The sequence below is a fragment of the Mustela putorius genome, unplaced genomic scaffold (genome assembly GCF_011764305.1).
Source record: "Mustela putorius furo isolate JIRA1106 unplaced genomic scaffold, ASM1176430v1.1 tig00003853_pilon_pilon_pilon, whole genome shotgun sequence".
Taxonomy (NCBI): domain Eukaryota; kingdom Metazoa; phylum Chordata; class Mammalia; order Carnivora; family Mustelidae; genus Mustela; species Mustela putorius.
The window spans coordinates 45,899,243-45,912,374 of record NW_025422005.1 but is presented as its reverse complement, the minus strand read 5'-3'; the positions used below and the strand labels follow the sequence as shown (position 1 = coordinate 45,912,374).

Genomic DNA, 13,132 nt, shown 5'->3' with positions numbered 1-13,132 from the left:
TAGAAAATTTAAAATGACTTGGGTCACATTGTTTTGACCCTATTTAAAAGCAATACTACTAAATTATGCTTTCGTATTATACTTACAGCATAAATTAAGGACCACTGAAAATTCCCTGTTCAATTTTTTGTAGAGAGAGTGCTAATGTCCATGACACCACACAGTGTTGTTTTTATGAAAATTCCCCTTTTAAAAATTCCCCATTTCTGTTTCAAAGGGGAAAGAAAAGGCTTTATTTGAGCATGGACCTTGTGAAACTCTGAACTGGTCACTGATCACATTTCCTTCTTTGCTCTGGCCTCTAAGAATCCCATAGACAGCTTTATACCCTCTCTTCTGCAACTTTACACATTTTTCTGGGGCTCTATCCTAGTTTCTCCCCTCACCGTCTTTTCCAATTATTTGTTTCCCTTTACTCACTTTTCCTCATTAATTTATTTTGTTCTGTCACAGAGAATGGCTTTCTAGAACGCTTTCTGTAAGCTAAAATTCTTTTTGTTTTTTATTTTCTTATAATGGGAAGTAAACATAGCCACAAACAAGACACAGAAGGAAGATGAGGTCGCAGGCCAAGAGAGGTCTCTGACCTCTGATATTTTGCCCCTTCACACACACTGTCTGGCAAAACTGCCTTGAGTGGGTCTACGGTGGGGTGGTTAGTTATGAACTTGGGGGCCTTTAGAGTTTTAAAGCCAGTGCATTATTTTTTCTGAAGGGTTTGGTCAAGACAGGGGGTGACTCTGTGTTTGCTGTGGCAATGGTGGTCTTTCATCAGTAGTGAGGGTGCATTCTCCCTGACCAGCCTTCTGCTAACGCTCCTGTAATGTTTGTTCTTCTCATACCTCTAGTGGCTTTTAATAGATGTTGTCTTTGGGTTCCAGCAAAACATTACCCTTTCCTAATTTTATTGTCCCTGAAGAGAACCCATGTGCAGAATGAGCAAATTTTTGCCATCTTCCAGATGGGCTAGATCATACCAGGTAGGCCTTGACATATGTTTTAAGAAAGGGAAAGTTCTGATGGGCTAAATCTGTGGCCCCACAGATGGAGAGGAAGAGGATGCCAGGAAGGCTGGCGTTGGCCGAGTAATGAAAGGAGCTTGCAGTGATCTATTGGGCAGGTAGAGGAAAAGTCTTGGTGGCCAAATTCCTGGCATGGAGGGCAAGTATGAAGAGGATGTCCAGAGCTCGGGAAGAAAAAGGCCTGCTCCAAACAACCTTGGTCCAGAGGCTTCTGCCAAGTCAGGCAGTCTGGGCAGATCTGAGGTGAAGTTGGAATCTCTAATAAGAACTGACAGCCATAAACTAATTTTAACCTCAGCTAGCCTTGGGAATTAGAAAGTATGCCATCTAGGGAGCTGGAAAGGGTCTGAACTTAAAAGTGAGGCCAGAACTGGCTTTGTGACATACCTTTGTGTGCCAGGGTCTGAGCTGGGATTTCTAAAAACTTTTTTTTTTTTTTTTTAGAATTTAGAAATAACCTCAAAATTACAGGAAAATGTTTAAAAATGATACTTTTAAGAACTATAAAAACTGCCATACCCTTTCCTTAGATTCAATTATTGCTAAAATTTTATCCTATGGGCTGTATTATTTGTGTATTCTCTGTGGATGTGGATACATACAGACATGCATGCATGTACATATATAAGTATATGATACATACAAGTGTATGTAAGTTGCACATATCTTCATCCTTTATGCTTAATCCATTACCATAAGAACATTATCAAATTGAATAAATAACACTGATACACTATTTTTACCTAATATGTCATCTATATTCAAATTTGTCCATTGGTCCAGTAATTCCTTTTACAGTATTTCTTTTGCCTCTAGCACAGGATCTTCTAAGGTGTTGCATTTAGTTGTTATATCTAGGTATTTTCTTTACGGATATTTCCCCAGCTTCCTTTTATCTTTTATTACTGTATTTTTGAAGGATACACTCCCCTCCTCCCCCTTAATTTTTAAATGCATGATGTTACTAGATTCCAGGACAGAATGCTACATGGTAGTGATGTACTCTGCTGAGGGTGTTCCGTCATCTCCATCTGTCCCTGCTTGTTAATGTTCACTTGGAGAACCTAATTGAGGTGTTGTGCAATTTCCCATTGTGTAATCACACATTTTCCCTTTGCAACTATAAGCAATAGGTGGGAAGACACTTGAAGACCAACAGATGTCTTCTCATCTAAAATTTCCCTGGATTTACCACTTATGGATGGTTCCTGCTAACTAAGCTTCATTCTGATGACTTCAAAATGTTGGCTTTATGCCCCACACCCCCTCTGTATATCCCGGATAGTACCTGTTCTACCCTAAGCAAGACAGCCTTCCCTCCTTCCTCCTCTTATCTGTTATCAGTATTGATTCATGGATTGTTGGGTCCCCTCCCCCCATGGTTTATTATTTATTACCATCCTTAAATGACATTGGTGTGTAAATTAGTCCAGATTGGGCCAATGACGGCACCTCCGAGATGGCTTCTGTATTCTTGTGACATGCCCCCATCATTTGTGTTTGTCTTGAGCACTCCCTTACTTGCTGGAATAACGAGATATTTCAGGATCATCTTTCACCAGTTCCACCCCAGCTCCAAAATCAGCCAGTTCTCCAAGAACCCCTGGTTCCTTTTACTGGGGAATAGTAGTAAAAAACCAAAATCCAGGTGTTAGGGATCATGTTGTTCCTTGGGTGTCTTGGCTCCTGGACCCGTTCAGTGGACAGAGCTAGGAGATGTGTGCATATAAATGCATGTGTGTGTACATACATACACAGATGGATTTCATAAATCGTGAGTTTGCCGGAAATCTCCCATTTCCAGTCTATCCCCCTCGTATTTTTTCTGGCTTCATCCTTTCCATAATTTAATGTCTCCTCTTTCATCGTGAGAACTGGGCTCCCAAGAACATCAAAGAATTTACCCCTTTATTTAATCCTGTAGGACATCTAAAATAGTTTTGTAATTTGCCCAAAACAATACCCCCCCCACAAAAATCCCAATATAAGAAATTTGGGGGTTGTTTGCAGCTCCCCCTGCTACGGCCCTGCCGAAGACTGAGTGTAAACGGTGAAATTCTGTGTTCATAAATTATTTGGATTAGTTCTTTCTCTCTCACCCCTTTAGAGACTGTTTGTGATGTTAATTTGATACAATTGGATTAATTTGTCTCAGTCCACTTCCAGTCTGAACCTTTCCCTCACTTCCCACCCCTGTGCATTTAATTTAATTTTTTTCAAGTGTGTAGAACAGTGGGCTTCCAAATGGGGGAAATAATGCAAAAAGCTCGACTCAGAAGTATCAGCCTTTGCCCCATCCTTCCACTGGGTCACCTGGTCATTCCCCTACCCAGATGCCCCTGTGTAGTAAAATGATATCCAGGTGCCCTGCCTTGTTTATCCTGTGTTTCTTTATGTAAAGACAAGCAGATATATGACTCCTTTTTTTTTTTTTTAAAGATTTTATTTATTTATTTGACAGAGAGTGAGATCACAAGTAGGCAGAGAGGTAGGCAGAGAGGGAGGGAGAAGCAGGCTCCCCACTGAGCAGAGAGCCTGATGTGGGGCTCGATCCCAAGACTCTGGGATCATGACCTGAGCTGAAGGCAGAGGCGTTAACCCACTGAGCCACCCAGGTGCCCCCAGATATATGACTCTTTAATCTTCCAAATATTACATCTTTGGGAGTAGTCTTTCCATTTTACCGATGAGGAAACAGGCTCTTCATCTGGATGGTTACAAACTCTTGTGCCTTGTTAATAGCCTGTTTGGGGTGCTCTATAGTTTGGACAAAGCGATTAAAATGCCTAAGTCCCCAAACACGCAGGTTGTGGCATGCAGGTTTTAATCCCAAAGTTTGCCTTTTGGGAAGACTGCGTTTTCATCTGTGTTTTAAGTCCAGGTTATCTTTTTGGACTGGAATTTGCAGTGTTCCTAGCATATCATGAAGTGACATGCTGGATGTGGGGCATGGCTTGGAGGTTTTCTTGTTTTGTTTCTGTTTAATTTAGGTGAAATGTACACAAAATAAAATTAACATTTTCAGCATGTACAATCCAGGGGTATTTATTATGTGTATGATGTTGTGCGACCACTGCCTCTATCTAGTTCCCAAAACTTTTTAGCACCCCCAAAGGAGATCCTGTACCCATGAAGCAGTCCCCTCCCCTCTTCCTTGCTTCTCTTAGTACCTCAAAACCACTGATCTGCTTTCCATCTCTCTATGGAGGTATCTGTTTTGGATCATTCATATAAATGGAATCATACATTGTGTGACCTTTTTGGTTTAACTTTCATTTGGCCCTCCTGTTATTACAGGCCATCCACGTTGTAGCATGTAGCAATACCCCATTCCTTTTTATGGCTAAACAGTATTCCCTTGCATGGACAGACCACATTTTGTTTCTCCACTGGCCAACTGATGGACATCTGGAAGGCTTGGTGGGGAGGGAAGGTGGGGGAGAAGAGTAGTGTGTACCCTGACCTGTGCTGTGCTACTTAAGAGCCGTGTGACCGTGGACCAGCTACCGACCGGCTTCTGCTTTTCTTTATTTGTTAAATGAAAACTGATAGTAAGACCTAACTTTTCAAGTGGTTGAAAGATTGAATAAAAGAAGTTTATAGTAGCATACCTGCCAAATAGCGGGCCAGCCTAAATGCTGGCTGTTGTACAGTAGGATCATATGAGGGGGACGGATGGGGTGAGAGAAAGCACAAGCTTGTGTTACAGTAGGTATTTTAGTATGTGTTTCTTCTGTTATGTATGCTCAGGCCTTTATGCTGCTGCTGCTGCTGCTTCTTCTTCTTCTTCTTCACTTTTAAGGCCTGCATGTTTTCTCTGCTTTTTTATTTGGTGTTTTTTTTTTTTTGCCCCCCTCCCCAACAAACCACCCCCACAACCCCTCCCCCCCAAACTCACTGAACACAGGATTTTACATTTAGAAGCAGGGCCCCAGACAGAATGCCTGTAGTGGAATGTTACATAATTCACATTTAGATTTGAAGAGCTCATTATAAAAAACCTGACACACTTCAGGAATATTAAATTACTGCAGATTGTGTGGAGCAAAGAAACATTATTGAAGCATTTCACAATTCTAGGCGAGTCTGAATTTAACTGATAGGGTTTCGCAGCTTTTACTGGGGGAAAATGATTTCAGTTGTCACATGGTTCCTGGCCCTTGGGGGACTTTAATCTCTTTAATTACAAAGAAACGAATTTCCTAAATAATTTGGAGTTCCCTCACAGCATTTTCCCAACCTCTGGCTTTTGGAAAATTAAAGGGGATGCCAAGACCTGGGTTGTGGTAGCTTCTCTCCTTACTGCGGCTTCCTTATTGAAGTTTTTATTTGAAATAATGTTGGTTTCCTTTCATTATTGATATCAGGGTGTTCTTCAGAAATGCACAAGCAATGCTTTATAACACTTGAACACAGTCTCCCAGTTTGTTGAACAAGCAGTGCTGGAGATACCCACGGGATAGGGAGAGGTCCTGTGTGGTGCTTTATGAAGTTGAAGGGGAAAACACAGCCCAGTTCCCATCCAGTTTTATGTAGGAGCTTTTTTGTTTTTAAGGATTTTATTTATTTATTTGACAGAGATCACAAGTAGGCAGAGAGGCAGAGAGAGAAGAGGACACAGGCTCCCTGCTGATCGGCCAAGCAGAGAACCTGATGCGGGGCTTGATCCCAGGACCCTGGGATCATGACCTGAGCTGAAAGCAGAGGCTTTAATTCACTGAGCCATCCAGGCATCCCTATATGGGAACTTTTAAGAAGGCTTGAAATTGGGTAAAATCTATATATTTCAGCTCATTCTATTATTTGTGTTAGGTACCTACTGTGTGCAAAACCAGCACGATGGAAATATCTTAGATTCTATCTCTTCCTGCAGTGTCTTTACAAGGAAGACTTCACCTGCCTTAGTTTCCTCTTTTGTAAAGGGAGAATAACAGTATGGACCGGAGGTGACACACTGACACGTGACTTTGAACTATTAACACAGGAAATGATTGGTGCCTTATCTTTTTTAAGCGCTTTCCAGAAGGGGTACCAGGTACTCTTCCAGGCGTGTGACATGTGTGGTCACACTTCATTTCCACAGCAGCTCCCTGTTACCCCCATTACAGAGATAGAGACGCTGAGGCAAGGAGGGGGGTTGAGTAGCTTCCTCAGTATCATGCTGCGCATCAGTGGCTGAAGCTAGGCAGCTGGCCAAAAAGCGGATTGTAGCATAAGTAAGGAGAAATCCCGTTGAATAGAGAGATCGGAAAACCTTTCTGCCTACAATACTTTGACCTTGAAGGGTCAGTAGAATGTCAAGGCAGACTGGAGAAGAAAGATTGAAGAGAAAGGTAGCAGTGCAAGTTACAACTGGAGACGTGAGGAGGTACATCGCCTCCTTAGCAGACTTACATTTCCTTTTCTTAGTTGGGCTGTTCGTTGCCAGTCTCCGTGCCTTTGCACAGCTGATCCTTCTGCCAGAAACAGCCGTTCATTCATTTATTCTACATGGACTTACTGAGTGCCTCTGGGTCCTCTCTCTTATCCAGTTGGCGTAAGGATCATTCGTTGAGACCCCACAGTACAGGGCTCCTCCTCTGAGAAGTTTTTGTTTTTTTAAGAGTTGATTTATTTATTTGACAGACAGAGATCACAAGTAGGCAGACAGGCAGGCAGAGAGAAGGCTTCCTATTGAGCAGAGAGCTCGATGCGGGGCTCGATCCCAGGACCCTGAGATCATGACTTGAGCTGAAGGCAGAGGTTTTAACCCAGTGAGCCACCCAGGCGCCCCACCTCTGAGAAGTTTTAGTGACTCTTCCAAGCAAAGGAGAGTCCTTGCTCCTTTGTGTCCCAGTGTACCTGGTGTCTGCGTGTGTGTGTGTTCCGGTTGTGGGTCCTGCAGTCCCTTACCTGCCTGACATCCTCGTTAGACGGAGCACCTGTGAGGACAGGAATAAAGAGTCCGCACTCCTAGCCAGGGTGGCTGCACGGTAGCTGTCTCTTGACGCGAATGAGCCCACATTTGGGCCTGGCCCGTCGTAGGTTCTTCATCACTGGCGTGGCCATGAGATGATCAGTATTCTTAAAAAATTTAATTATGTCCATGTAGGGCTTTGTGGCTCTGTCATCTGTCATCTCCTGTGGGATGTCGTCTTCTGTCAGGGGAGAGGTCGGGAAGTGGGGGTGAGGGCTAGTGGCATGGTGCCGCTAGATGGCACAAGGGTGGCAGGGAAGGTTCCCGTTTTCTGTCTTTGATTTCACGGACCCCGTTCTAGGAAGACAGTTTTCCATTTCCTTAGTTGTAGTTTCCTTTGGTTCCTATCGTTGAGACATCATTCAGGGCCAGCATCATTTAAAAAAAAAAAAAATCGCTTTTTGACAAATGAATAAACCAAGTATCTTTGGCCTTCCTATAATTTTACTAATTGTCTTTTTATTTAAGTATAAACGCACAGTGTTCTGTTAGTTTCAAGTGTACAGTGGAGTGACCCAGCTGTTCTCAGGGCTTATCACAGTTAAGTGTACTCTTAATCGCTTCACCTGTTTCACCCAGCGCACCCCCCCCCCGCCAGCTCCCCTCTGGTAACCCCGGGTTTGTTCTGCATATAGAAGTGTTTGTTTGCCTATCTTCTTCTTTGTTTTATCTGTTAAATTCCACATATGAGTGAAATCACATGGTGTTTGTCTTTCTCTGACATAGTTCACTCAGCATTATACCCTCTCTCCATTTGTAACAACACGGACGAATCTAGAATGCACAAAGCCTTCCTGTAGTTTTATGAGGCTTTTACATTAGACCTAGTTAAGCCCTCCTTAGTTGTCATGATTAAGAGGTTTGGTTTACTGTTCTTTTTGAGCAGAAACTGGCATTCAGGGTCTACCTTTCTGGATTCAACCATTCTGGGTCTGTGGGATGAGCTCAGAACGGGCTTGCGCAGTTTAAAGACCCATTTCCAGCAGCATTATCTTTATTTTCTTTAAAAATGGGATAACTAGGGAAATGTGTATTTTCAACTGAACTCTCCGATGTAACTCTCAGATAGATGGTCACTGGGAAAGATGGTTGACTCGACACCGGAGATACATTCATTCAGTTTAACTGAAATCAAATGAGATAATGTATGTCAACCCGTAGCTGAGGGCAAAGTATAGAGTAAGTGCATAGTAAATATAGAAGCTGTAATTGAAGTGGTTGTATTATCATTATTATCATTATCCTCTCTTCCCAGCACAGAGTCTGGACTTAATAGTACCTAGTAATGTGCGATGCATATTTATTAAAGAAAGAAAGAACGGAGTGAGTGGCTGCCCGCTTCTTCTCTTTTGCTCCCCCCATTAAATGCTTGTTTGCTCTTACAGCTGAGGAAAAAGCTGACATAAAAATTGGCTGGCTGGAAAGTTTCTCAGCCCCATTTGTCACCTTACCCTTGGAGCCCAATTGTATGTCAACTCCATGTCCCCGCTGATGCCTGGCAGTGAGGGAGAGACCACAGGTCACTTCCCTATGATCTGCCTTAGCCGCCATGGCTCTGATCAAGCTTGGCTGATGGATGGGTGCCCTGTTGTTGGAAATGTCTCCACGGGGTTGCTCAGGAAATACTCCTTTGCTGTATTTTCTGGGTGACATCTACTGCTTCAAAGCAAGACACGTGGAAAACAAGGAGTTGGGTTTTGTCCTCGGAAATCCAGAGTTTTAAAGAGATCTGTGTCGAGTTATGTACCTAGGTTGAGAGTCCATGTTTCAGGTAGACCTGTCATTCCCTTTGCTACAAACCCTGTCAGTGGCTTGATGACATCGAGGGAGCAGTTCGTACACAGAGACCAAGGTTTTCCTGGTTTTGTATGTTTGACAGTCTGTTTTGCCAACCCCCAACTAATTTCTGTTGAACCTCACAAAGGTGATGATTCTGAACGTTCTTCTTGGCTTGATTCGCAGCGCTCGGAAGGAGTGAATGAGATGTGCAGCTCGGAGCATTGTTTCTGAAGGGAGGAGTCGTTGTCTTGAAGAGGAGTCCTCCATGAGCCTGGCCGAGGCCCGGGATCTGTGTGAAGTGGACTAAGGATTTAGTAGGATGTCAACTGAGACAGAACTTCAAGTAGCTGTGAAAACCAGCGCCAAGAAAGACTCCAGAAAGAAAGGTAGGGCTGATTTGTTCCTTTCTTACTGGCTATTTGTCTGTGCAGTGTTTTATCTCTGGAATGATTTATAGCACTGTCTTTGTGATGGCATATGGTTTTTAATGGGCGCTAGCATTATTTGCTGTTTTCTGTACTCGCAGTGTATATTTTAATGGCTCACCATTATGCCTTGGGTAAAATCCAAAATTATTTTCCTAACATATAAAACCCTTCCTGGTATGCCTTCTACCCATCCCTCCAGCAAGCATGTCTCTGCCTAATCCTCTCCCCCGCCCCCCCCCCCCCTTATCCAACCTTGTTTATGCCCAGGCATTCTGTCTCTTGGGGTTCACTTTCACAGGTTTCCAAAGTTCTCAAATTCCAGCAGCACCAGAATCCCCTGGAAGGCTTGTTAAAACACAGATGCTGGGTCTCATCCCCACAATTTTGGGGTTTGGGAGGTCTGGGTTAGGGCCCATCCTGCATTTAGAACAAATTCCCCAATCGTACCGATGCCATTGTTTCAGAGCCCAGACTTTGGGAACTGCTGGACAATTAATCCAGCGCAAGATCCTTTGTCACTCCCCGCTTGTTCCTAGGCTGGCTCCCACTTAATCTTCAGGTCAGTCCTTTCCTTCCTCTCTGCACTGGGTTAGTTGTTTTTGTTTGTTTTGCTGCAGGAGCACTTTGTTAGAATCTCACTTTATTCAAAATTTCCCGTGTTTTTGTTTATCGGCTGGACCAAGCATTCCTGCAGAGCCGGACCTCTCCTTCACCCATCAGCTCCAACACTTGGAACGTGCTTGACCCCGAGCGGGCACATAGAGACCTGCTAATGAGGACTGGCATGCGTAGTATGATAATGAAGTAACTCTCACCCTCTCTGTGTTTTCTGGAGAATTGGGTCCCATGGTTTTATGACCATGCCTTTCAGGATGTTTGTCTCCCGGTTGCAATTAGGCGTAAGCGACTTCGTGCTGTGTGTTGTCTTTCTCTCCCTCATCTTCTGAGCTGCACGGAGGACGATTAATAGACTTCTCTTTCAGGTCTTGAAATCTGTCAATATGGGCTTGCAAACCAGGATGCGCTCAGTTGCTTTGTAGAGGCAGTGATTTGTTTGAGACACTGCTGTGCCTGCCCCGTCATGTTTCCTGACGGTATTTGTCTGACACTCTATAGGAAACAAGGGACATAAATGTAATACACAGGCAGTTCCCAGACAGCCACAACCTCAGGAAGGATGGTAAATGTTGCTTTGGATGTTTATTTGAAACACAAATATTTTGGAAGCAGCCTATTTTATTTGCTAAAACTTAATGTAAACCTTGTATTTCATGCATCATGGTCTAAGAATAAAAGAAGGAAAGCAAGTCAGTGAGAGAGCAGGTCTTGGGAGAACTGCTACATGGAGAAAAAAAGATTGCAGAGCATGATAATGCACTAGAATTCAAATGCTTTTTCAGTGGAAACTGACAAGTTATATTTTTGCTTCAGATTTAACCTTTCCACTAAACTTGTGCTCTTGAATGCTTAATGCATTAAAAATTGTATCTTACTGAATATCTTTTCATTCTTAATTTTAAAATGCAAAACCAGGAGCTTTCTAAAATGAGGATTCAGGTTTTCAGAACATTGGCTTGGTTGAAGATTTGGGATGGGAGTATGAAGGTGACTTTTTAGAACCTCCACATCTTCATGTCTTACAGGACTCTAAAATCAGCACGATACATAATGCAAGGAATATCTCCTAGTGAGTGGCAGTACCATGGAGTCTGGACATGCAGACTTAGATTCAAATTATAGCTATGCCAGCTCCTAACTGTGTGACCTTAGGATGTTACTTAACCTCTCTGAGCATCTGTTTTCTCTCCTGTAAGTAAGGATATTATATTAAAGTTCAGAGGCTTACTATGAAGAATAATTGAGACAAGGCAGATTAAATACTTAGTATATTACTTGGCATTTATTAAAGGATCAATAAAGAGCCTTTTTAAAAAAGATTTTATTCATTAATTTCACAGAGAGAGTGGGGGCGGTGGCGGAGCAAGCACCAACAGGGGGAGAGGGAGAGGGAGAGGGAAATGCAGGCTTCCCCCTGAGAAGGGAGCCTGACTCGGGGCTTGATATCAGGACCCTGGGATCATGACCTGAGTTGAAGATTGAGGTTTGACTGAGCCACACAAGTGCCCCAACAAAGAGCCTTTATGTGTGTTTTTCCTCTTCCTTTTCCCTTTCTCCTTCCCCTTTCTCCTGACCCTTCTCCCTTTTACTACTTCTTATCTCCTTTCTTCCTGTCCTCTCCATTTCCTTCCTCTCTTCCTTTTTCTTTCTCTTCTCCCATTTCTGTACTCTCCTCCTCCTCCTCCTCCTCCTTCTCTCTTTTTTAAAGATTCTATTTATTTATTTGAGCTAGACAGAGAGAGACCACGAGTTGGGGGAGGTAGCGGGAGAGGGAGAATTAGACTCCCTGATGAGCAGGCAGCCCAAGGTGGGACTTGATCTCAGGACCCTGCCGAAGGCAGCCGCTTAACCGACTAAGTCAACCCACTCAGGTGCCCCTCTGTGCTCTTCTCTTCTTCATTTTCATCATCAGCATTATACTGTTTTCTCTTACCCATTCTACAGCCAAGGGGATCTTAAAAAGTATATAGCTGATGTGTCTCAAAGTAAGATTTTACAGTTGACTTGAGCTATGTAACAGTGATAAACCATATGCGTTCCTGATCGATTTCTCTGGCTCAAGGCATTGTGAAAGCACATGCCTACATTCAAAAAGAGAGAATGTGCTCATAACAGGATTAATTTATTTCTTACTCTTCAGTTTTCTCTGTGGAACAATAAGTATTCCATTAAGCAAATGTTGCTGACTGAGCCAAAATATGTAGAATTTTAAATGGAAATGTTAACAGATTATTTATTGATCTTGAATCTTGAATATAAAGCATTACTAAAGTTTGTTACTAATTCTTCCAATTCCTCTTTGATTTTCTATGGAGGCAACATAGAACCTCATGAGTAGGTTTATGTCTTCCTCTCTGATCCTTAAGTAATTCTTTTTCTTGTCTTATTGCATTAGCTGAGTCTGTCAGTACAATATTTAGTAATAGGAGGTATTCTTAACTTGATCTTCAATTAATGGAAGTGCTTCTAAGTTTCCTGTAACTGTGATATTTGAATTTTTACTAGATTTTTTTTCTACTTTTATTGCTTTGGAAGTATTGTTGTTTTTTAATAAATCCTGAATTTGGACATTGAATTTTGTCATATGCTCTTTCTATATTTATTTCAATGCTTATACATATTTTTTCTCTTAGTTTATATCGCGTGGATTTTACTGATAGATTTTTCTAGACTTCATTTCTAAGGGAAATGTTACTCTTTCATGACACATTTCTATATATGGATTTGATTTTTTTGATATTTTACTTAGGATTTTGATATCCATATTCATCAGCATGATTAGCATATAACTTTCTTTTCTTGAAGAATCTTTGTGCCTGGTATTAGTTAAAGTTTTTAATTTCATATGGTGATTTTTTTGGTGCTCAGGAAATACTGAATGATATTTCAGCCCTTTTCTGAAAAAAATGGTTTTCTTTTTTAAGTAATTTTATTTGACTTTTTAGAAGGTATATATTCTTTTAACTGAAAATTAAAACAGAAAATTAAGCATGCCTAATCCCATTATTCAAAAATAACTGCTCTGGACTGTTTTCAGGATGTGTGTTTGAGATCAAACTAATTCATATAGTTTCATATCCTGCTTTGTTATTTGACATTATATCATAATTACATTTCTCATATTATTACATGATATTATAGACTAGAGAGGGTGTTTTTGCCCCCGTGGCAAGATTTAGATGGTTCCTGGGGCAGATATTTTATTTCCTAAAAGAGAATACCTGACAATACAGGTCATCTATCAAGAGTGAGAGTGGCATAAAGAAAAGTTAGGGGGCCCTTTAGAATTTCTCACAAACGTATCACCTGCTTCTTTAACCCAGGCTTTT

General features: G+C 42.0%; 1 protein-coding gene across 4 annotated transcripts in view; it reads left to right on the top strand.

The window, feature by feature from the left end:
* DAB1 (DAB adaptor protein 1) overlaps window positions 1-13,132 on the top strand; it is a 1,133,694-nt gene that overhangs the window by 848,637 nt on the left and 271,925 nt on the right. For all 4 annotated transcript variants that reach the window (XM_004751627.3, XM_004751624.3, XM_004751628.3 and 1 more), the window contains one exon: window positions 8,941-9,143. In XM_004751627.3, coding sequence (XP_004751684.1) covers window positions 9,077-9,143 — 67 coding nt within the window. In that variant the 5' untranslated portion in view covers window positions 8,941-9,076. The remainder of the gene's footprint in view (window positions 1-8,940; window positions 9,144-13,132) is intronic.